Here is a 26,101-nt window from a genome sequence, read left to right on the forward strand (position 1 = left end):
GTTTCCGGTTCAAAGCTTTACACAACTGTAGAAAGACTACGAGACAGCTTATCTTAGATTGTTTGGAGTCAATCTATCAAACATATTAAAATTTGTTTAAAGTTTATTAAAAGGCAGACCGTAAACTGTCAAAATATCATGTTTCCAGTCACCTTTTCAAGTCCATTCTTTGGGCAAACCTTTCTTTTTTTTCCGTTTCCGCTTCAATGCGCAAAAAAAAAAATTCCATTTAAAGATTATTTACACAGGCCGTTTGTAAAAAGAGAGAATTAAGTAACAAATTCAAGACGGAATTTTTTCTTTTTTTTTATCTTTGATGATCTGTGTTTCTGGTGCTTTTATCTCGAAAGAGTTCTCGAATTCCTGCTTATAAAGAGATTTCTTTGTTATGCAAAGTGAAGCGTCAACCTGCATTGACCCAGACTCCTTTCTGCCCTTTCTGCTGTCACGATATTTGTAATGTCCGTCTGTAAAATCCGCGAAGATTGGGCCAATATTTAGAATTTGTTGGCTTCACTTAACAGGGAGCTATTGAGATAAGCGACTCGGAGGATCAAAACTCTTGGAATTTAGCCATAGGTAAGTAAGATATAATTAAAATCAGTTACTCTTGGGATTTAAGGAATTATCTAATGAAGCGTTTTATGGAGTTTTTGCATTAGTTTACTCCGATTTCAGCATAATGCTCTGGCTGCGTTCGAGATAAAAACTGACTAACTTTGCGGCAGTTGCGATAAAAACGGCTTTATTTTGTTATCCTCAGAACGTGAGACCTTATAAACTCCATACTGACAGACCAGGCTGTCAGAACACTATCGATTGTTTCGTTCACATACTCCGATCAATGTGCTCCTGCAAATTTTAATTAAAACAGTCACGTTCTTGTTGTGTCAATTGTTACCAGACTTTAGTTCGATCATTATTCATGACTTCACTTTCACTCAAACCGCGTTGAGTTCGAATAGATGGATGCCGGGAAACATCCTCGACCTCGACTTCGATTTCTACAGTTCTAAGGTAAAGTTTGAAAAATTTGTGTGAGTAGCTTTCACTTCAATGTCTAAGTACTGTCAAATAAGCTGTTTTATGCATAGTCTCAAAAGTTAGAGCATTCACGCTATTATCATCATCTCAGTGATCAGACTACGGTCACTATGTGGGAGCAAGTGCCTGAAGGTCCTCTGATGCCAAATGGTCCAAGAATCGAACCTATGTTCAGGCGGTTTATAAACGAAATCCGTTAAGTATGTCAGTTCAAATGCGATCTGAATAATCGTTTTTATTATTATTACATATAGTATCATTAAATACGGTTCGATTTATTTTTGTGTAACCAGTCTTTGCAAAGGAAAGTTCGACCGGCTCGTTGTAAATTTCGATATTGTGCACGGCTTAACTTAGCGATGTGAACTGGTGATCATGTTAGGGAAGAGGCAGATATTAACATTTGTATTTGGTTTCATGATCAGTGATTATTTCATCCGTACTGACCGAAAAGCCAGTGTTGTGTATTGATCACATTCAGTAAAATCATAAGAAAGTCAGTGAACGGAAGGTTTAACCGACCTTTCTCCAGCAATATTAGTGTTTCAAAAATGCTCTAAGACGAAGAGAAAACTTTCAGACAAAATGTTTATGTTATTGTTTCAATTGGCGTGTTGTTATGCTTACGGGGAGAATGGATTTGACACGTACATGGTGAATGCATTTAAGCATGAATAATTCACATGCAGATTGTTTTCTCTGCAAGCGGCCATGTTGGAGGTTCAGAACAATAAAAAATATTTGCATGAAATAAAATTTATTTCCCAAAGAAAAATCATTCCATCGTTTCGTTCCTCCAATGGCCACCGTGGAAACACTCTTTAGCAATAAACTTTTTCATATGACATTACCGAAAACTTAAAGCCTGTGGCGTGACGAAACCTTCAAGGAAATCGGTTATAATTCAGCCTACAGCATCGGTGTCATTGATCATCCCACAGCCTTTGATTTCCCGCAATAAAGGAGAACCCCTGGGTCGGGAAAATCCTTTAGTTTCCAGTATCTAATTTATTATTATCATCATCATCATCATCATCATCATCATCATCTATTATTATTATTATTATTATTATTATTATTATTATTATTATTATTATTATTATTATTATTATTATTATTATTATTATTATTATTATTATTATTATTATTATTATTATTATTATAGCGGTTAAAAAAATTGCAGGGGTTCTGGGGACAAGTATGGGCTCTGTAATGCTCACCTTGTGTACAAACCTTTCCGTTGGCAGACCACGTCCACCATTAGTAACAATTGACACAACTGAGAGGGCAAGACTCAAACTAAAAAAATAATCAAGTGCGTGTGATATGGTTTACTACAATGTTATTACAGATCAACCACCTATGTTGGCACGCCTACTCTGAGCATGTTTTAATTTAAAGCTACTTCTTTTCTTAAAGCTGCTAGTGTATATCAGGGGCACCCAACGGATCGTTTCGGTAAATTATCTGTTCGGAAGGTCCTTAATCCCCTACAATCTTCTGAGGGGAATATTCACCTCGAACTTTCGTGAATTGGGAAATTTAAGGCCTAGTGTTTTCTGATTGATAAAAATGTCGTTTGGAGTACCGAAAAAAAATCAGCTAAGATTTTCGGAAAGGAAATAAGACCTACGGTTTTTGGGAAATGGACAAAAATGCCCTAGTAATTTCAAAAAGACTGAAGTTCCCCTAGGATAACCGAACAGATAAAAATATTATAGCGCAGCCTAAAATGAACCCACAGAGCTTTAAAGGCACTCCAGATAGCCTAAAATAGCGTTTCAAAGGATCTAAGAGAAAACTGTCGTTGGGTGCCCCTGGTATATCACAAACATACATGTATATATGTATTTATTTTATAAAATGTAATTACTTTCGATCTCTTAAATTGTACTGTATACTTCATTTCTTTTAGTATGTTTATGTGTCTTCAATATATTGTACATGTACATTTCTTTTTCTCTTTCCCTGCCCGCCTCGATTAGCTTTCGCTACGTGCAGTCCAGTGAAATTAGCTAAAAATTGGTAAAACATACAGTAAAGATTGAGACTGACAAATGAAAACGGGCAAGAGCGAAAAGAAGCTGGAAAGTGATGGGCTAATTACATGAGGAAAATGAAAGGGTGACAGTTTTTTTCCCAATTTTCACCCTCCAGGCGGTTTCTGGTGTATTGCTGATGAGTCTATCGTTTTCGTAATTGTCTTCTTTCAAGGTAAACTGACTAAGGACCGTCTGTGACTTCATCTGTCTATCATCATTACTTTCCATGGACAGTGGTTTGATTTTCTTGTTCTTACATTTCCCAGTTTTGTGAGTCCATCGAAAATGACAGATTACATCAGACGAGTACTCACAGGAGATGTGACGAATCTACCAGGAAAAGAATCCAATATAGTCCGTATATTCACAAGCTCAACCTTCACAGGTATGCTCATAACGTTAACATTAATGACTGAGTCAGAGACATTCACGCTGCTGTTGTGCGAATACGCACTAAAATATGAGTGATCCAATCGCCTTCGTCAATTCACTCATAGACAACGGTTGCGATCGCTATTCCGATTTTTGATTTATACATGCATGACCTACTTATCTCTGTGTTTAAATGGCAGTCATGCAGTTGTGTACTAATCATGCAATTAGCCTACTCGTGCAAGTTTAGAGCGAAAGTCAACTCTGCTGCGGCTGGTTGACCATTGTTGATGCAAAACTTGGTGCCTTATTCTAATTCACTGAGCACGTAAACGTAACATTAATTAAAGGGAAACTAGTACATGAGCTAGAAAGTACTTCCCATTCTCAGAAAATGAAGTGAAATTTGACCAAGAATTGAACCTTTTCATCTTTTGAGAGGGCGAATTTGGAAAAGTAAATGTCCTAGAAAAGAAAGGGAGCAATTAAAATGTTTTTATTTGGACTGTATATTGGAGTTATACTATACTTTTTTCAGCAAACGCCTATAACAAATGTATGTGTCTAGATGTCGTTGTTATTTTCTTTGACGTCGTATAAATTCTTTTTCTCATTTTACGATCTGTCCGTAGACACCATCGAAGAGAGAAATCGACTAATGAGAGACGTTTATCCGAGCTTGCGCACTTACTGCCAGCAAAGAGGGTTGGAATTTCAAGTGGTTGACATGAGGTGGGGTGTGCGTGATGAAGCTACCGCCGACCACAAAACAAACGAGCTCTGCGTACAGGAAATTAAAAACTGTCAGCGACTGACGCCAGGACCAAACTTCATAGTAAGAAATTCGAAAAGCGTGGTTCTATTTTTAATCAAGTCTTTAAATGTTATTCAATGAACACTATGCAGTTTCTGTGCGTTAATTGGATTTGGTTTCAATACGTTCGAGTTGTTTCCTATTGGTTGTAAATGGTTAGAGCAAGCATTGGCTGCATGGTCGAGTAACTCCGCATGCGGTAGAGTTATTAGGCCAAACTGCCAGTTTGCCAGAACCCTGTTTGCCAGCATTGTCCGGTGTTTTCGCTTAACAGAGACGCAAGGTTGAACGAATTATTTTCTTGGCGAAAATGATAAGCAGAACCGTAGGGGAAAAAGTAAATTCATTTTGGTTTTGGACCTTGTCATGTAGCAGTGGCGCATGGGTTGACAAAAATTTAAGAAACAAATGTAAATATATGAGACATATATTTTGAACTGCAGAAGAAAGATTAAATAGAAGAAAAATCGTCGCAGTTACTACGCAACTTAAGCAGTTGCGAAAAGAAAGCCTGAAAAAAAATCAGGCTTGAACGGGATTCGAACCCATGACCTGTGCGATGCCGGTGCAATGCTCTACGAACTGAGCTATCAAGACAACTGAGAGCTGTTCATATTATGAGTTCGTAATATACCCGTGAAGGATGAATAAATAAAAATTTTTAATATATGAAACATATATTGTGAACTGCGGATGAAAGATAAAAGAGAAGAAAGATCCTCGCAGTTACTACGCAACTTAAGCAGTTGCGAAAGGAAAGCATGAAAAAAAAAATCCAGGCTTAAACGAACTCATAATATGATCAGCTCCCAATTGGCTCCCAGTTGGCATGATCATGAGAACAATTCAACTCTCAGTACCCTTATCTGACTGAAATTTTAGAATCAACAATGCTCTTTACGACTGAGTGAAGGATTTAGTTTCTTACAAGGTCCTTTAGGATCTTGTCAAAGTCGCAGCAAACCTTATTAGGAACATTGAGGATATGAAGAACCCTTAAACTCTTTAAGGACCTAAGCAACAACCTGCTAATGTGATGGAGATCTATAATGATTTTAGCCTGGCAAACCTGCAGATCCAGAAGTTGCTGAACGATCTGTGAACCCGGCACAAGGGAGACATAATCGTATTTCCCGTCCTTGTCCCGTCTTTGACGAGTAAGATGGTGTTTTCACGTCAATGACAACTTGATTTTTTTTCTGGCCGATCGAGTTGAAGTTGAGGTGCAAACGAACTTTAATCACCAGAAATTCGCCTTTGTCACGAGTTTTGTCCTGCCTTGTAAATAAGCTGTCGTATATTAAAGTAGGGTGCTTGATTACTTTTGTCAAAAAAACCGTTTCTAACACGTTCTTTCAATCAGTGCCTTTTAGGAAACAAGTATGGCTATCGTCCGTTTCCATACAAAATCAGAGCGTCTGAGTTTGAGGTGTTGGTAGAGGTGGCTCGGGAGAAATATGAACAGCCCGAACACATTGACTCCCTTCTGGAATGGTACTGGAAGGTCAGTATGTGCAAAATAATTGATAGAGGTTGAACCTGCAGGTTAAAAAAAAAAAGGGGGGGGGGGGGGTAGGAAACTTCATGGCGAATGCAATGAAAGCCAAAAATCTAATCTTCGAAAACTCTCAGAATGAGAGAATCTGATTAAGGCTAGCTACAAAGGCCTAGTTATTGCTTTCCCTGTATAAATACACAGTGCAATGTTCCGTGGACAGAAAAGTTGAAAGTTAGAACATTTTGTTTTCTCAGGATACAAATGCCATTCCCACGGAGTATGTGCTTCAGCCAGTTACGGACCGGTTTCCTTACTACAATGACTTGAGTGACGAAAACAGAGAGAAAAACAAGCGAGAGAGAGACCAGTGGTGGGAGATTTTTCAGTCTTTCCAGATACTTTTCAAGAGGATGGCAAAGATCGCTTTGGAGAGAAATAAGATAACTTTAGAGCAAGCACACAAGTATTTTAGCTCAGGTATGAGTAGGAATAGGTTTGATCTACTCTTTGACTTTAAAGATCCTTACCATAATATAATGGAGTCAATGCCAGGAAATAGCTTCGACAAGCCATTCCAACTATGGAACATCTTAATCATCCTTGACTCGCAAGATGACAAGCTTGACTCTTGCTCGATTTGCAACTCGAACCAGAGCGAGAAACGATTACAATCCCGAGTTTATGTCTCAAATTTTGCATAAAAAATCCCAAAGGATACACAAATAATCCATCAGATTAAACTATTGATAATTTAAGAAAGCGTTGACGGTGAATTGGGACCCGAATGAGTCGTTTTAAGGAGGATGTAGCTTGATTTCAAACCACACGCGAACGGAGCCCGTCAGGGATAGGGTCTTTCACACCAAACATATAACCGATCTTAAAAGAAGAAAAAACTAGCTTGAATTTCTCATATATTAAGATCATGGCGGATGTTGTTGTCGACGCGCGCAAAGCACAGTGGTTGACTAGGATCCTTTAAAGATGTGAATGTGTAAACTTATAAATTTCAAAGGAGGAAAGTCACTGTAATTTATATTAAAACTTGAAACTGACGATAGACGAGCAACTACACGAAGTTTGTTTCAACCCCTACACTTTCACTGATGATAGCTGCCAACATAATTATGTTTCCAAAGGGTCTTGATACTAGCAGGCAAGTCAAAAGTTTTAAGAAAACAACAAAACATTCAAGTCATAAAATATGTTTCGACAGAGACTTTTGTCTTCTTCAGTTAAAGTGCAAAGCGTTGTAAGTTGACTTTATAATAAGTAGACAAAAATGTTAATTATGATAAACGGTGACAACAGAATGAACATGAAACGTGACAATGTGAGAATTATAAGGATAGTTTTAGATTTGAATGAACGGTGAAAAGAAAGTTCCTTAGAGATGCGTGACACTTGAAATTGTATTCGTATAGGACTGATATAGAGAGATGCGTACCTTCTTCTCACTACGTAGTTATCGGTGTTCTTTTCTTGGAACCGATCTACGGAGGGTAGCAACTATCAACCGTCCAGATGCCCTACGCTCGTCTGAGCAGTACGACGGAACCGTTGATAGAGTACCTCTGGTTCTCACATACCACCCGTTTAACACCCAAATCAGAACTTCCAAATTCTATCAACCGATCAGCAAACACGAGATATCTTCCCACAAGCGCCTTTCATGGCATACAAACGCGACCTCAACCTAAGAAACATGCTTGTACGCTTTCACGACCACTCTTCCACTGAGCAGTATGGATCACGTGCGTCTGAACGCCCCCGTTGCTATACTTTATGTATATGCAGTACATCAGCCAAGACAACGAGATACGAGGCCCTCGCTACTCTTTTTCTGTCCGTGGCCATTTCACCTGCCAGTTCAGTAATCTAGTGTACTGCATAACTCCTGTAACCAATGCCCTACCATTCTTTACATTGGTGAAACCGGGCGGACCCTTAGGACTCGTTTTAGCGAGCATCCGCAACAACACTCCTGGCTTCCCTGTGGCCCAACATTTCAACCGGCCACGGGTCACAGTGTTTCAGACATCCGGCCGGGTGCGGGGTATGCAGTTATACAATGGGACAAACCTCCAGCGAAAGCAGCGTGGAATGAGGTTGATTTTTTAACTTGGGACTGTTCAGCCGGATGGACTTAATGTCAATTTTAGTTATTTGAATTGCAACTTTTAATGCATGCGCGGGCTACTCAGATTCATATGCGCGCGTGTTTCCAGTAGCGTATTTCAATGGTTTTCTCCACACTGAATAAGGGTTATATACCCGAAACGTCTGTGTTTCTTCTGTTCTTCCAAAACCATTTTTGACACTTTTTGATGAATTTTAGATTTACATGGAGTAATTGTTGATTGGAAGAAGGTTGTTCTCTTTGAATATGTAAAGCCTCTTTTATCTTAAGTTGAAAAATGGTAGAGGCGTGATCTAAAATATGGAAGCAATCTAATGAACATAAGGCACGACAATGTTCAGAATTCTGTAGATGTTTGAAGCTGTGAGAGGCCCTATCACTGGCTAAGTGCTCACGTGCGCGTGTGGAAAAATGCCGGGCTGTTTCACCGACATAACAGGCATTACAGCCCGCACATGCAAACTTATAAACCACACGCGAACGGAGCCCGTCAGGGATAGGGTCTTTCACACCAAACATATAACCGATCTTAAAAGAAGAAAAAACTAGCTTGATATCTAAATCATTGCAGTCGCGCTTAATCAAGAGACGAATCCATTTTCTTGGTGACTACGGAGAAATGTCCTATATAATTAAAGTAGCTTGAAGTAAAATGTAGGCGAAGTGGTAGGAGGGAACCCCGAGAACCAAGATTATTTTGGGTCCCCGAGTGATATAAGGCATTTTCGTGCCTTATGTTCATTGGATTGCTTCCAATTATTTTAGATCACGCCTCTACCGTTTTTCAACTTAAGATAAAAGAGGCTTTACATATTCAAAGAGATCAACTTTCTTTCAATCAACAATTACTCCATGTAAATCTAAAATTATCCTTATAATTCTCACATTGTCACGTTTCATGTTCATTCTGTTGTCACCGTTTATCATAATTAACATTTTTGTCTACTTATTATAAATTCAACATATAACGCTTTGTACTTTAAATAAAGATGACAGAAGTCTCTGTCGAAACATGTTTCATAAACTTAAATGTTTTGTCGTTTTCTTAAAACTTTCAACATAATTATATAATGAAGAGCTTTAACGGGCAAGTCGGTAACATATTCCACTGGTTTCCTCTTAGGGATTAGAATTGTACGCTACACCAAACATCTGTCGAATCTCAGTAAGAGAATTGGTGATACTCTGCATTAGCTAGTCGACGACAAATGTAATGGACGGTGGCGGTTGCAAAAATTTTATTGACGTTTGAAATTGGTTATTTACGATTTTATACCATGACGTATATGATTAAGACCTTCTGATTGTAATGGCATATCTTAGATGACATATTTGAAATCTAGACTAATAACGGATCACAACAACTCCTGATCATGGCCTCATCATAAGAAACTAGAGTAAAAAAAAAAACGTTTGTTATTTTACATGTAGTCCAACCAGGAATGATAGACAAGTCCTCTAACTATCTTTACTGTTTCGTTTTCAGTAACCGAGGAGGAGATTGAACATGGTATTCTTGGTTCTTCAAACCCTCACTCCCAGTCCCTTTGCTACATTCGCCATATCTCCGATATAGAAGTAAACATTGGCGAGAATAATTCTCGAAATTATACCGATATTTTGGAAGGGAAACAAGACACTGAAGCGCAAAGTTTCTTGGGCAAGTTAAAACGCGATCGTGTTCTTCAGAAGCTTGGAGAAGACAACGTCACCCACTTTGAAGTTCCATGGAGCAGTGGGGGAATTAACGCGTCTGACAGAATGCATCAAGAATACCTCAACACTTTCTGCCATAAGTTTGAATCAGATGTCCAGAGACTGATCAACAAGAGCTTACAGCATTCTGCTAAAGAAAAGGCGAAAGAAAGCACCCTGTATAAGGAAGTTCTGCATCATGCTTGGTTTTGCCAAGACAAGTGCGAAGCCTTTCGAGGTCGCGAGGACGTTTTAGAGAAGACACACACATTTTTGAAAGATTTTGAAAAGCCTGAGCCTTTGGTCATCTACGGTTCGTCGGGTTCTGGGAAAACTTCAATTATGGCCGTCGTTGCTAAATCGGCAAAGGAATGGCTCGGAGATGGAACGGTGTGTATTTTCCGTTTTCTTGGAACTTCCCCTAACAGTTCATCGGTTCGATCCACAATTTCCAATATTTGTCTTCAGATTTGCGAAGTCTACAGCATGGACCAACCAAAAGAAGACATTCTGGAAGATTTCTCTCAGCTAGTTCGTTTTTTTCACAACATAATTGCCAATTTGCCTTTGAGCGCTGTCAAGCCATTGGTGCTTATCTTAGATTCTGTGGACCAATTATCTGCCGCGAACAACGCTCACCTCATGAACTGGCTACCGAAGAAATGTCCACAGTTTGTCAAGATTGTCATCTCGGTCTTGCCAAATTACTACGATATTCTGCCGAATCTTCGACGAGGTCTTCCGATGGAGAGTTCGTACCTTGAAGTACCCATTCTCACCATGGATATGGGTACACAGATTCTAGAAGCATGGCTTAAAGGAATTGGACGAACCTTGACAAATGAACAATTCCAATTGGTGTTGTCCAGTTTTACTCAGTGTCCTCAGCCTTTGTTTCTGAAGCTTATATTTACTGAGGCATCGCGATGGGCTTCTTACACGAATGTTTATGGTCTTGACCTTGGAAGCGACGTTCCTCAAGCCATTCGCCTCCTGTTTCAACGCCTAGAGCGGAAGCACGGCAAAACGCTTACATCGCGTGCTCTCGGCTACATTACCGCTGGCCGAAATGGCCTCACGGAAAATGAACTCGAAGATGCCCTGTCACTTGACGATGACGTCATTGATGACGTGTACCAGTATTGGGATCCTCCTGTTGAAGGCGTTGTTCGATTGCCAAATTTACTGTGGGCTCGTATACGCCATGACATCGACGAATTTCTGACCGAGCGACAGGCAGACGGGAAAACCGTGATAGCTTGGTACCATCGACAATTCTGGGAGACTGCGCAGACTCAGTACTTGTCAGATCCCCAGGAGAAGCAGTCCCGTCATTTGCTGCTGTCGGAGTATTTTCAAGGTCAGTGTGATTTTTTGCCAACGGCAACTGCAAAATGGCAAGTTTGCGCACCTTAATTTTAGAAATCTGAAGATACTAAAGAGAGCATAGTACATGGCGTCAACGTATCGGTATTTTGTAGTTTCTGAGCAGAATGAAAAGCGCGTCAGTCGGATTTTCTAACTGGAATTTCGGGGTCACTATTTGCTTTTAATTTCAGAAAAAAAAAAATACTCTAGGTCTCCGTTATCGAATATGTCGCAATGTTTTGTAATCGGGAGTACAAATCCCTGCCAACCTGAACCAAGTGGCGCTAACAGTGTTTTTGTGAAACTTACTTACTAAATCAAAACAGCCTTTTGTCCCATCCTTTTAAAAACCTCGTCTTTTTGTATGTTGTTTTTGTTATTAGGGAAATGGGGTGGCGGACGTAAGAAACGCATTACTTTGACACGCAGAAAGAAGACATTGCCAGACGCTGATAGACAGGTTTCCAGTCAGCCTCTCAAGTTCAGTAAAAGCGTTTTCAACTTAAGGAAGCTCAGTGAAATGCCTTTTCACCTTATCCACTCGGGTCACACTGACACACTGAACAGCGAGGTCCTGTTTAATTTTGAGTGGATTCAAGGCAAAGTACAGGGCCAGTCACTCAGTGACGTCTTAGAGGACTACTCTCTGGCTTTGGAAGTTAGACCGGAGCTGGATTTGAGGTATGAAGTAGTTTATAAAATTGAAAAAGTTAATATGATAATCGTAGGGCTTTTCTAATTTGGGCAGTTTTCTGTTTTATTTTACTTCATTTATAAATGCTTTTTTATTTTATAAAGAAGAATGACCAACAATTCAAATATTATTTTTATTAATACTTCTTCTGGTGGTTGTTAGTTCCATCATACGGTGTAGTTTTAACATTTCTTGCTCGATTCGGCTGTTCTCACATTGCTTCAGCTTAATCAACGACTCCCTCCTGCTTGTTGAAAGATTTAGTGAAGGGTTCTAGTCAGGTTGCTATAAAACTGTTTTAGGCTTATCAGTCACGTCTTCATCCCCATTCTAACACTGCGTTATGGTTGCTTAACATAACTCTTTTTTATTGTTGTTTTATTGTTCTAACATTGCTTTAAGGTTGATCCACAACACTCTCATCCTTGCATCAAGCAACATTAAACAAGATGGGAATTGCCTGGCACCTCAGCTTCTTGGCAGACTGCTTGCCTTTGGAGACCAGTTTCCACGAATTGACGACCTTATCAAGCAGTGCAAGCGCTGGTGCTATGCACAGACATCTCCTCTTTTTATCCCCCTATCGGCGTGCCTCATCTCGGCCGGCGGGCCCCTGAAAACCAACCTTCGTGGTCATGAGCAGAGAGTGAACGAGATTGCAGTCACAAGTGACGATAAGTTCATTGTCACGTCAGGGGAGGACTCATTAATTAATATCTGGAACAGCACTAATCTTGATTGCCTTCACACGCTGAAAATGGCTGACAGGGGGCCGAGCTGCCTTGTGTTAACCCCGGATGAAAAACACGTGATTGCTTCTGCCAAGTCCGCCGTAGGCGTGTGGGACATCGACTCTGGAGAAGCTGGACAACGGTTTGACAATGAAGGCGTGGTCACGTGTTTAACTGTCTCCCCCGACGGCATTTATATTGTGACTGGTGGAGGCGATGGTGTTGTTCGGGTGTGGCTTACATTGAACGGTGCAAAGCAGAACTCGTTGCTTGGCCATGAAGGTAACAGCTTTTTTATTATATTCATACCTCCACACGGTTAGCTAAGTAATGGTAAGAGCACCGGACTGCTGGGCGGAAACTGATGGGCTTAAATCCCAGCTGGACCACCAACTAGGGTCTTTACACTCTGTTTTTTTTTTTTATAAGAACCTTTTTTATAAGAACGTCGAGGCTGAGAATAACCAAAATTTTAGGAACGTATTAAGAACATTCCTCAGGCTGAGAGTCGATTAAGAACGTTTTTATTTTGCTAATCTGTATATAAAATCAAGGTAAATTAACCAAAATACTTAAGGGCATGTTTTGTATAACATTAACAATGGTGACACACACACCTCGGTTTGTCATAATCAGCAGTTCTTAATACCATATCTCAGTAGCAATGCACTTTGAATAGGTCTCCTGTTCACGTCCGCATTGATTTGCTAAACTACATGTAGTGTATACCATGTAATTTAAGAACATCTTCGAACGTTTTCAGCCTCAAATCGCAAAAAAAGTATAAGAACGTTCAGCCTCAGCTCCAAAATTAGACGTTCTTATAAAAAAAAATCAGAGTGAATTTAAGTGATAAGATTACGCTGGCTGTGCTCAGAACTTTGTCTCAGCTCAGATGATCGCATCATTGAGCGGTGACGTCAAGCCGTTGGCCTTGTGTCATGCAGGGTCAGATTCAAGAAGCCCTCCTAAGTTAAGATGGCTGCTAAGCATTTTTTCTTGACAACAATTTATTGCCGGAATAACAATACCCTATTGTTAAAAAAAGATAAGATATATCGTAACTTAGGAAGTCTTCGTGAATCTGGCCCCTGCATCTTCTCAGGGGATGTTATAAAACTTCACATCACTGTTCGAAGAAGAGTAGGAGACGAAGTTTCCAATGTTAGTGCTGCTGGACTTTTATTCATGGACTCTGGGGATCCACTGGTTGGGCAGCTAGCATGGGTCACCGATTCCTGTTCGTGTCTTCCTTTCCCTCCTGAGCCTAATAAACAAAACAAAACAGCACGTTGCTGTTCCATAGCTGAAAATTGGCTGAAATTAGTTCCACGAGTAAAATTTTAATTCATTTCGTGTATTGCCCAAGGAAGGAAAAACCGCAGGTACAAAAAATGGACCACTTTAGTTGATTCAAGAAGTCCGGGAGGTCGCCTATAACCTGTATGTTTCACTTTTTCCCACTCTTATTGTTGGGAGCTCTTAGTTCATCCTTAAACGTGTTGAAACATTGAGAACAATTATTAAATTCATACATAGTCTTGTGATGCATTTATTGAACAGTACAGCGTATTTTGTATTCGACACAGAAGTATAAATTCTTTACGACGTTCTGTAGGAGCAATCAACACCATCACTGTGTCAACAAATGGTGACGTAATCACTGGATCCCAGGATAGCACGGTTAGGCATTGGTCCCTCACTGTTGAAGGATGTCAAGCTGTTTATAAGGGCCACTCGAGTCCAGTCCTCTGTCTGGTAATGTCTTGCGACAATGGGAGCGCCATATCTGGCTCTGAAGACAAGACGGTTAAAGTCTGGGATCTGAAAACAAAGAACTGCGCTACTCTCAAAGGTCATGGAGGTGAGGCCTGTGCTACTATAAGAAATCATAAAACTTGGAAATTTATACTGAGGTCTTGCTTTATAGAAACATTTTAAGAAACTTCATTAATAGTTTAAAATAACTTTGAGAGTTGGGATGATTTGAAAGCAATGGAGTATATGCAATCCCTGTTTGCACCAAGTTATAGAACCAAATGACATTACCTAACTTAATTTTTAAATACCGGTAAAATGGCTTCGTAGAAAGGGCAGAACACCAACCGTTATTGGTCAACATTTATGGACGGTGCCCAATAACACAGCGGTATTTTTGTGCAGTTTATGACTATGCGGGAAAAGCAGATTTAAGCAAGGGCTTTTGGAATCCATTAAAAAATTGGGGGTAACAGCGCTTTTTTAGAGATAATTAAGCAACAATTATTCTAACAAGCATGAAAATACAAAGGACGGTATATGTATGGCGTTTATCTCCAAATTGAAGCTTTCTTATCTCTGAAAAATGCATGTTTACCTCAAATTTTCCTTTTGGATACCAAGAGCACTTGCTAAGTTCTACTTTCTCCGCATACTTAAACCGCGCAACAGTATCCCTGTGTTAGTAGGTACCACCCATAGGAAAACCGAGTATCTCGAGATGCGCAGAACGTATGCGCAGTAACAAAAGCAGGCACCGTCCTTTACCCGATTGCTAACATTCCAACTTAATTTTTATCCTATTCACGACGATAAAGTTAAGAGAAAATACGTCCAGACGCCTTCTATCTCCTTTTTCCTGCCTCATGTACAGCATTGGAAGCTCTGGTCACTTCTGCCTCGGTTCAGTAAGATCTGTTCTTTTTGTTTCACCTGCTGTCATCTTCCAAATGCTGTCTCTCTAATTTCGCACTCTTCAAATAAAAATTACTAAGTTGTGTATGTCTCTTGTTTTACTACTTAAAGATTTAGGCATCTGTAAATTGTAGCATTAACAGCTGTGAGGGGTCAGTTCCAGTAATTCACCATACTTTTTTGCAGGTTTAGTCAAGTGCCTGGCTACTATGAACGATGGCCGCCGAATAGTGTCCGGATCGAAAGACCAGTCATTGAAGATTTGGGACCTTGTCACGCTTCAGTGTTGCGTGACCCTTAAAGGTCACACAGACCTAATTTGGCGTTTGGCCGTGGCCTCCGATGACAGTTTTATTGTGTCTGCTTCCAAAGATGACATGCTAAAAGTGAGCTCACTTAATTTCCTTGTTATCTATTCACAAACAAACAGCACACATTCACATTGGTTGCAGTTGGTTTGGTAAGATGGTCATAAAGCAACTGCTTCTAATTGCCTGTGAGCCGTATATAAATTATCCGGCAAGGATACTTTACGGATGATGTATCAAAGAAAAGAGTCAAGGATGATATGTCGCAGGTGCATATGAGGTGTGATATAACCAGAGGCCATAATATTAACAAGCATTTTCTAGTTTTTCAAGAAAAAAAAATGCTTCTGAATATGATGAGGTATATGGCCATGATAAATCCTGAATAGTACCAAATGTTTGCATTTTTAGCAGTACAAGTGGTATAGTTATTTCTACTAATTTTACCAGGTGTTTCAGTGTTTTTATTCCAGCAGTGATTTGAACCAATTTTTATTCTTAAAACATGGTTTCAATAGCTTTTATTCCAACCGTGGTTTCAATGACATATATTTAGCAACTTATGACAGGCTACAATCAAAAAGTAAACCAAGTTTTTTTTTATCCCTTTTCTACAGACATATGGTTGTTTTTCGTACAAACTAACCCAATGTGTTTCTCGATCTCTGAAAATTTAAAATGTCTGTGCTTTCAATAGAGTCAAAAATAGAATTTTTGGTAGAGAATTTTGTTCAGGTAACGAGCTTTTCGAGTCCAAAATTGCTTCGGGAGTTTGAAAAACGCACAGCTGACCCAAAATAGACTAAAATTGCATGTATGCAAAAATAAAACAAAACGTCGTATTTTTTATGTGAAACTAACTTGTTATTCCTTTAATTTTGACTAATTACAGGTCTGGAATCCAGTGACAGGCGAATGTCAACAGACTTTGATTGGTCACTCTTCCTGGATTTCTTGCGTTTCCATAACAACGGATTGCAAAACCATTATTTCCGGTTCAAACGACAAAAACGTTAAGCTTTGGAATGCCACGGGCAATGAGCATGTTGGGAACCTGTTAACGCCTAGCGATCATATCATCCATCATTCAACGCAGCCTGAATGTGTTGCTATAACAACAGAGGGACGTTGGGGGTTATCTGGGTCCAAGAATGATTCCTTGAAGTTGTGGGATATTTCTAGTGGCAAATGCGTCAAAAGTCATCCAGCCTCAATTGCTTGCATCTCTGCTTTGCATAAATCAACGCAGGTAGCTACTGGATCGCACAATGGCGATGTAACACTGTGGAACGCCGACAGTCTTGAAGTGCAGCACATCTTTCACGTTCACCAAGGAGGAATAGTGTCATTGAAAGTGTCTCAAGATGACAATTTCATTTTATCGGCATCCAGCGATAAAACTGTGGGGTTTTGTCATGTTGATAGTGGCCATGCTGAACAGCTTGTTGGCCATTCAGACGCAGTGTTGTGTGTTTCTCTTATGAATGGAGAGCTCAACGCGATCTCAGGTTCAAAAGACAAAACTGTCCGAATGTGGAACCTCATAAAAAAGAGCTGTGAACGAGCCTTTACTGGCCACACTGGAGCTGTTGGCTGCCTGGCATCAACAACTGACAATAAGATTGTAGTGTCTGGTTCTGGTGATTTTACCATCAGGGTATGGGATACTGAAACAGCTGAGTGTCTGCACACCCTAGAAGGCCACCATGACTCGATCAAATGCTTGGGAATCACAGAAGACAATCGCTTTGTAATCGCTGGGTCACATGAAGGCAAGGACCAGCTCCTGTTGTGGGATCTCACTAATGGGAGCTGTGCTCGCAAGTTCATCGGTCACACTCACGCTGTGATGAACCTCAAGATCCTCTCACGTGACAAGCACTTGTCAGGGCCACATGATACGGACAGTCGCGTGTTGGTGACAAGCTCGCGTGATGGAACCATAAAGGCGTGGAAAATGGCAAACGGAGAGCTGATCAACTCGTTCGATTTCCAGTCACAAGTTAAGTACTTTGATGCGTATCCCACTGATGATGGATTCTCTGTAATGCTTGTGACCAAATCAGGCACAGTGTCTGTCTTAAAACTTTATTATCCCAAAGAAGAAATGAAACGGGAAGAAAGTAATCTACCGATCACTGAAGATTCTCCCGTTGTAAATGAGGATAATTCGTCACTAAAAAGTACAATGTCTGAAAGCTGCTGTCCCTGCTGCCGGTCGTGTATTTGTTGTCAAAAATGCACTGTGTTGTGAGAAATACCTCCCATGTATGAAGTAGTATGAAGAAAGCATTGTGTGGAGGAACAATGCTGTCGTGGTTAGCTTATAGCGCGGCGTGCTTTCGATTAAACTTTCGGTCGTAAGATCGGAGGGTCGCTTTAGGATACAATCAGTGTCAAAATTCGCTAAAGCTTCCCCTCCTTAACCGCTGCACAATGTCTGATAGTGCTGAAAGCGCATATCCGTGACATTTTCATTAAAATTCACAACAACATTGGATAGTGATGGGAGCGCGTATCTTCATATATTTTTATTTAAATTCTCAACAACATTGCCTGGTGAGAGAGAGGGAGGGAGAGTTTAGAGCGGTTTTGGTTCAACAAATTGTCACTGGCTGTAAGGTTGTTCTCTCGATCTGCATTGTTGTGTTGTTTTGTCAGAGAAGAAACCTTACTCCACATTGTTTCGTTACTCAAGTGTATATAAAATGGGTGCTGGCGACAAACAGCTGGGAGTAACCTTGTGATAGGCTAACATCCCATCTAGGGGGAAGTCGCAGTTGCTTTTAAATGCTACACACTGAAACCCGTGGTTAAGCTCCGGCCGGCTCGACGAGCGACGTCATTCCTTTATATCCCGCTAGCGCATGAAGGTTAATTTCCTCCGTGGGAAGCGAGACGTGCTCACTGACTGCAGTCCGAGGACAACATAACAAGAAATAATAGCTACAAAAGGCCGCTGTCGATTGCCCGCGCCGCGTATTCCGGAGTACTGAAGAATAAGTGAAATAGCTGTTAGATGTCTGTTTATAAGTAAATTTGAAGACATTTCTACAAGCTTTCACTGATACATGATAATTTAACAACGACTTTGTACTCCAGTAACTCCAAAAAACCCTTATGAGGGATTTTTTGGAATCATTGTATGTATTCCTATTCCGGAATTGGGTTAATCGAACGCAACCTTTGTGTGTAAAGCAGAACAACCGACAGACGAAGCGCATACTATAACACTCTTTCCATAAATACTCCGAATCTTTTACACAAACGAATTGTTTTCTGTCACAAAAATATAATATCATTGAATGGACTAGGTTTTAGACATTTTTTTTTTTTTTTTTTGCTTTTGTCTTTTCGTCAACCTTTCTGAAAGTGTTAGTTACCAGTTTTTTCGGCCAGTAGAATTTATTTCTACGTTATGACCAGATAATAAAACCACGTGGATTATCTCATAGTTTTTTTCTTCCGACGGTGGCTCATAGTGCTCCTAGACCTTATAGAATGCCTTTTCTACTTTTCTAAAGAAAGAAAAAAATTACGATTGCCTCTACGTATTCCATATACAATTGTCCGAGAAAATGCTGTGTTCCCTTGAAAGTTATACACAGAGGATATTTTTCTGATTAACGCTATTTTTCTTATTAGCACTTACTTAAATTTGGTTCATGATCGAACCTACCAAGAGTAATTGGCAACAGTGAGACTTAAGTATTTTGCTCATAGCTGAATGAAATCTTGACGTGTGGCCGATTACATTAAAAACTGTTGGCGCCGCTTTAACATGGTTTGCTTTTTATCGCCAAATAAATTAAGACATTTTGGTCCGGCAGACGTTGCCCAACAGCGGATAACATACGAAAGGAAATGAGTCAAAGTTTTTTTTTTTAATTTTCCTTTTCCAAATGTAGAACAATTTCTTCATCCGTGAGGTAATATTTGTTTCTAAGTATGTCGCAACAGAGAATGTTGACTTTTTTGGCTAGTGTGTTGTGTGCTTTTAGGTGTGTGAGGTGTCTTCTCTAATAAACAAAGACGACAAAGGGATCCTTATTCATTTCTAAAACCCAAGCTGTATACATAACTTCGCATTCAACAGTAAAAGCCTCGATGGAAGATAGAAGAGATGAAGTACCATATTGCCGTTAAGAGAAAAAATGCATTGGTTATGGTAAAATGAAGACTATGTACTTTCTCAACACTGGAGTGATCAGGTTTTCATTTTCAACAGGACATTTTCACTTTGGCGTCATTTTATTACAACTGCCAGAATCCTTCTGGTTTTTGTTTTCTCATGCTGATTAGAGCTATTGTTCTTTGCTGTCCACTGGGATTAAAAAAAATTGAATTTGAAAAGGAAAAGGAAATGAATTCTGGTAATTGTAGTAAAATGACGCCATCATGAAAATGGCCTATTGAAAAAGGATTACTCAATTGCCATTTGCTCTATAAACAACAGAGTAAATTTCCATTAACAAAAAGTTTTGTTTTCAGCTGTGAAAACATCTCGCACCTAAAAACATTAGCCGCCGAGAGACCGCTCAGCTGTATATCACATTTCATTTAATTAAAATTCACAATACTTCTATTACACCGAAGTATATATTATTTCCGAGATTGGAGGATATTTCTCCTTTAACATGTTCAATCAAATGGGCGAATTACAATTTGTTGGCCTTTTTTTTCTGGTGGTATAGCGCGGAGCCAAAGTCAGGCTGATTGAAAAAAAAAAAATGGGTAGCACTGCGACAAATTGACAAATTTCACCTTCCTTTTGCTTACCTCCAGCTCCCTTTTCAATGTTCATTTTCAATGATGATTTGGAGCAGGGAGGGAGGAGGGAGGAGAAGAAGAGTGGGGGAGGAGGCAGGGAGGAATCAGCAAAAAAATAACAATAATAATAATGTTACGAAATTTTGCGTCACCATGGATTAAAAGCTAGCACTTACTAAATTTGGTTCATGATCGAACCTACCAAGAACAATTGGCAACGGTGAGGCTGAAGTATTTTGCTCATCGGTGAATGGCATCTTGACGTGTGGGCGATTACATAAAGACACGTTCGAGCCGCTTTGATACGATTTGCTTTTTATCGCCAAATAAAGTTAAGACATTTTGTCAGTGTTCTTATACCTCCTTTTTGGTCCCGCAGACATTGCCCAACAGCTGATAACATCCAATTAGGTATTGAAAGAAAACGAGTTAAAGTTTTTTAATTTTCTTTTTCCAAATCAGTAGAACTATTTCTTCATCCGTGAGGAAATATTTGTTTCCAGGTATGTCACAACGGAGAATGTAGATTTTCTTCACTCTTGAATGCGAAAGGAGAACAGTGAATTCACTGTTGCCTAGGCTAACAGTCCAACACCTTAGTGATCTGCTCTCAGTACGTCATTCACGATCTTCAATTCAGTGCTCTTTGGGTTTGGCAATAATTACCCAACACAGAAAAATATGTAAATAATAACCATTTTGCTTGTATTCACTCAGCTGTGCATCATTGAAAGCTGAATGAACTTAAAAATATTCACTCTTTAAAGCTTGTGTTTAGTTGAAAGTCTATCACTTTTCCCCGAAGCGCCGAAGGAGAAGTTGCAAAGGAAAACGACGTTCTAATCTTTATCCAAAATGCTTGGTGTTTTCAACTTTTTGATGGTCCTATTCTGCTCTCTTGGAGGATTTCTTTGCGAGGCCAAAGGATCTACGAGTTATACAGTGTAGGTAAAATTTTATCGTTAAATTAAAGACGTGTACAAACTTTGAACAATCTTTACCATAACACAATTCTTCGAAGGAACAACTTTGATGACTTTCCATTGTAATAGTTATGTCTTTTCCCCTCCAAGAGCAATCGTTTTCAAGTTAAAACTGATGAATGTTTACTAAACATTCGCTATATTATTTTAAATTTGAAACGAAAACACGACCATGACCTCCATCATTTGCAATCAAGGTCCTTCAGCCAGGAACTTCAACTGGTTTGATGTGCGGAGGGGTTGGGTGTATTCAGGAAAATACCCCTCACGACCGTTGGCCTTTCCGCTTTAAACGAGTTTAGACTGCGAACTATGTCCATAACAGCATAGTAAAACAATGTAATGCACTTTTTCCGTCCTTGCTGAAGACAAAACATCATGGGCTAAAGCAGTTGAACAGCCTATTCTAGACGAAGATTGATGATAATGATGATCGTCATATAGATACCTTTATGAGGTCATTGTTAGAAAGGCTTTTTTTCTACTCTGTTTATGAGATATATTATTTTCTGTTTTTGTTACATAATAAGTTCAGTATAGAATTTACCCTTTTCTCAAACGAAAGTGATTTAGGAAATGTTTGTCAAGACATGTGGAATTCAGCTGTGGACAACCTAAAAATTGGCCAGGAGATTGTCATCTATACAGGGTCAAAACCAGACCCTCTGATTACCTTGACTAACCTGGGGAAAAAGAAGCTACAAAGGAGCATTTTCATGAGATTTAAAGGTAATGTGTCGCTGGTTTAAAACTTTCGACACTTGCAGCGTTCAACGAAATTTTGTTTAAAACGAAAGAAGCTTTACAAAAAGCACTCTTAGAACAACAACGAAGATGTTGAAGCATTGCAAAACACGTATCAGCTTACCAGTTTAAAGCTGATATTAAGAGATGGCCCTTGTTAAATTGTAAACTTTTATAATTAGACATCTATCAAGGAGAAAAAAATAAGAATTCAGAAAATTAATTTCGCAGGAATGAAGTATAGTTGACGCCCCAGCTTATTGCGCTTTAAGAATTAACGCTCTAGTTGAAATAACTAAATAACTAAATAACTAAATAACTAAATAAATAAATAGATAAATAAATAAATAAATAAATAAATACATAAATACATAAATACATAAATAAATAAATAAATAAATACATAATAATTAAAAAAAATAAAAATGAATTAAGCCACTTGATTCGTTTTTATTTTTTAAATTATTATTTATGTTTGAAAATGTCACAATTATTTACCATTAAAACGATACCGTATTCCATCTCTTTAATTTCAAAGCCCTATTAGACAATTACGTAGCCGACGAGGATCTACCGGAACAGACCTCTTCTGCAGAGCTACAGGAAGAAGATGCTTTCATTAACGCCGTAGCTGTCAGTGGAGGGCCGATGGAAATTGCCTTCAAGTATCTCCGAGATAAAGGCAAAATTTCACTTAAGGTAAATGCGTGGAAGGGCGAGAGCTGAAGTGTGGAGGAGAGAAAGTTTCCCCTAAAAGGGGTAAAGAATTTTTTTTAAGCATTTTAAACGGTTAAAACAATAAACTGTTAACCGTAAAGGTAACTTTTAATTCCATAGTAAATGAAGGAGTTGCAAACATTGATCAGGTCCACACTTTCCTGCCAGCGCTGTAGCATGTAGTAATATACAACAATGTAGGGAATTAGTTCTTCTGTCTTTGAATTTTCTTCGAGGATTAAGAAAGAAGTAGAACTGTTGGTTTTATACATGTGTGTGCTGAAGTATTAGCATTATTTTAAATGGTTAGGAGCTGCATGAACATCCTGCTAGGCCTCCTAGAATGAAGCTTTGAGGATGCCTCCTTTGCTTCGCGTAATCGATCCAGGAAAATTAAAACCCTTAAAAAAAGAAGAGTCAGCGTTTGAAAAACTGTTCTTGTCCGATAGTACGATTTGTGAAAGTCCCCATGCGGCTTTTCCTGATCATGAGCCGCTGGTCATATTGACTTTCAAGTTCTTCCGAAATCATTATCTTAGAACGTTTGTTACGTTAAAAAAAAAAACAACTCGCATATCTTTTTTTAATATCAGTGCCTTGATGAATTTAAGCCCATCCTGAAGAAAATGTGGTTTAGTAAATATGCCAAAAGAGGTCGGGGCCCGCATTTTTCTGGATTTGAACACACTTTTGTCGGTAGGTATTTAATTTAGTTCGCCTGTCAGTTTATTTCCAACTCAAACAAAATTTTCTAGCTAAGCTAAACTTAGAACGAAAACCCTAGTTTCACTTTCACACGCTCAAATGGCCGCAAAGCCAATCAAATCCATGGAATTGCATAATACAACGATCCAGTTTTTAATAATAATTATATTACTATATTGATATTTTATTTAACAATGCGTTACTTCATTATTTTATAATTATTGTATGATTTTCTTTTTGCGTTAAAACGTATAACATTGTTATTCTTTAATTTAATTTATATCATTTTGTTTTCCAACAAAGCGTTTTGCCTCCGGTCGAGAGTTCAGGTCCACCCTCTTAGCCCTCCATCCAGCTCACTAATTTCGTTTAATATGTTCTTCCTTTATTGGAATATATTTATCACATTTCTGCAAGTGAGTCTTGTGAAAGTTTCTAAATAACATAAATAAAATAAATAAAATACTTTCCTGGACATTTTTTTGCATTTTTTGAAGACGTAAACTTTAGTTTTGAACTTTACTTCCCACTATTCTGATTAACATGTGTTTCCGGCCAGCCTGATTTGTCCATCTATCTTCTATAGGAGAGATTGTCTATGACTGGAAAACCAAGTCCAATAAAACCACGGGATTTCATAACTGGATCCAGTTTCTTTCAGAGATAGAAGCAGGAAGGATAACTTACTACCCTCCCCCTAAAAGGATAATTGTCAACGGCGAGGTATTTTTTTTTATATAAATGTAGCCCCTTAGTTTCTATACACACCAGTCCTGCGTCCTGACTGTGATCCTATTTGTAAAAGGCTTCTCTTAATGTTACCCATTTCAGCTTTCTTCGAAATTTGAGTATGTCAATGTTTATAATGTGTATTCTGAATCCAGAGATGATGGCAGAAAATACAGGCCCATAGGGAAGGGGGGTGTGACGAGTGCGCCCGCACTCCTCCACATGCTGCGGAGGTCCACTTTTTCGTTGACCAACGATTTAAAAAAAATTGAATTGATAAAAAATATAGATAGTGTAGTTCCGTTCTGATTCATTGTTAGTGTAGTAAAAATGAAATAAATCAGCGAACAAAATATATACCGTCGATTACATGTACCCATGAACGCACTGGCATTCAAAACATGTTTCCAAATGACGTCAAACATCCAGTATCTAACAGACATTGATCAGGAAGAAGCAGTTGATCTGTTTGCTAAGAAGTTCCAAAAGACCGGAGGCTTGAGCTTGGCACACTACTGAAAGATCATGATGATCAGCAGTTCTGATCATCATGGTTTGCTACAGCAAACCCTGTGAATAATGCGGAATTTCAACCTTATTTCTATTTTTGTTCTTTTTAAATAGTGACAGTATTCTCTAAAACTGTAAAATACATACGTAAAGTGGCCTCTGCACCAAAAAAGATCCATTTTGAAGTTTAAAAGTTTTAGTAATATCCACGTTTTTAAGTTTGTTTTGGGCTATTTTTACATCATACTGCGTTCAAAACATAAGAAATACAGTCTCAAACAACCTAATTTTCAAAATTTCCCGGGGGAGCATGCCACTGCCCCCCCCCCCCCCCCCGGCTTTCGTTTGGTCAGTCTCCTCGTTGGATCGCACCCTCCATCAAAAAAAAAAAACCTGCATAAGGGCCTGAAATTAATGTATTTCGACTACTAAACATAGGTTAATTCGCTGACACAAAGTTAACTTTCCTACGATGAAGTAGTTGTTAGCCGTTTCTGGTCGTTTTCCCGCCATATGTTTATGGACCAGCATTTGATAAACGTTGGTAACCAAGCGTTTCTAGGAATCCAAAGCGTGGGCGCTAGGAGCTTGTGTCGTTACCCACAGGACTTTGTCTTCAAAATATCTTGGGGAAAAACGACCGGAAATAACAATGCTCTAGTTTATCGGGAGTGATATGGTTTTACCTTTGTTAGAAATTAAACTTTATTTAGCGGAAATGTATTTTTCCGATCGCCCCTACATTATAAATAAAAACTGGACCCTCACATGAGCAACGAAGTGGTCAGCTTTCAGGGTCTATTGAGTAGACGTCCCAGTGATTCTTATATAATGGCTTTTTTCCTCTTAGCTGGCATTGGTGTGGGCTAATTTGCGATGGAGAGGCGCAAGGAAACCTCCAGGAAGTTCGTTTTTCATCGGCACCAGCCCAGCTTTCGAAATGGCCTTGTACACTTCGTGTTTCTTCCAGTCCGACCAGTCATCTCAATGCACATGCCGGATCAACGGAGAACGGTTAGCCGTAACTGCTGTCAACCTCAGCGGGAAAGGATACGTTCTTACGGCATATCCAAGACTTTGAAACTTTGCTTTGAACATTGTTGAACTCAACACCTGACGTTTTGTAGCTAGGCTAGGATTAAGTAATATGGTTTAGGCTATGAAACTTGTTGGTTACCCTTAAGCTTTAATCTGATTTCAGTAGCCCCATGCAGAGTGCGCTGTCACTCTACGCTTGTGTGCTGGTGGAGTTACAAACATGCTAACAGCACAGTATAAAGTAAGACTTCGAGCTCTGTAGTTTTAGAGCGAGTGTAAATGAGATCCTAAGGAGTCTATCAGAGCTAATAATTATAATAATTAATAATAATTTACATTTATATAGCGCAAACCTCTATATGGATATATTCAGATGCGCTTCACAATATTGTTAAAATAGAATTATGTTAAGAGCAACTGAGAACACAAGAAACTATTACAAGCCCATACAATCAAAAGCAGCGATTACCTAGTCAATAAACTAGTTAAAAGACAAGACTCAATTAAAATCTATTTAAAGGCTTAA

The 26,101-nt window shown here is 39.1% G+C and overlaps 2 protein-coding genes across 3 annotated transcripts; both read left to right on the forward strand.

Moving 5' to 3' along the window:
- The first annotated feature begins 402 nt into the window (after positions 1 to 402).
- LOC146482646 (NACHT domain- and WD repeat-containing protein 1-like) lies at positions 403 to 18,316 on the forward strand. Of its 2 annotated transcripts, none has more exons than XM_085107059.1 (11): positions 403 to 579; positions 3,353 to 3,471; positions 4,091 to 4,293; positions 5,636 to 5,776; positions 6,025 to 6,247; positions 9,397 to 10,965; positions 11,357 to 11,654; positions 12,070 to 12,680; positions 14,017 to 14,262; positions 15,258 to 15,457; positions 16,272 to 18,316. In XM_085107059.1, exons 2-11 carry the CDS (start codon positions 3,372 to 3,374, stop codon positions 17,631 to 17,633), a joined length of 4,953 nt encoding a protein of 1,650 aa, XP_084963185.1. In that variant the 5' UTR covers positions 403 to 579; positions 3,353 to 3,371; the 3' UTR covers positions 17,634 to 18,316. The 2 variants fall into 2 exon arrangements, with proteins under 2 accessions (XP_084963185.1, XP_084963186.1); XM_085107060.1 differs by lacking the exon at positions 403 to 579 and adding an exon at positions 1,197 to 1,244.
- A 2,473-nt stretch (positions 18,317 to 20,789) lies between these two features.
- Positions 20,790 to 26,101, forward strand: LOC146482647 (uridylate-specific endoribonuclease B-like). The gene is made up of 6 exons (XM_085107061.1): positions 20,790 to 21,093; positions 21,698 to 21,861; positions 22,415 to 22,575; positions 23,187 to 23,289; positions 23,885 to 24,021; positions 25,388 to 26,101. Exons 1-6 carry the CDS (start codon positions 21,005 to 21,007, stop codon positions 25,616 to 25,618), a joined length of 885 nt encoding a protein of 294 aa, XP_084963187.1. The 5' UTR covers positions 20,790 to 21,004; the 3' UTR covers positions 25,619 to 26,101.

Source organism: Pavona decussata, unplaced genomic scaffold, assembly GCF_977016875.1.
Source record: "Pavona decussata unplaced genomic scaffold, jaPavDecu1.1 SCAFFOLD_45, whole genome shotgun sequence".
Taxonomy (NCBI): Eukaryota; Metazoa; Cnidaria; class Anthozoa; order Scleractinia; family Agariciidae; genus Pavona; species Pavona decussata.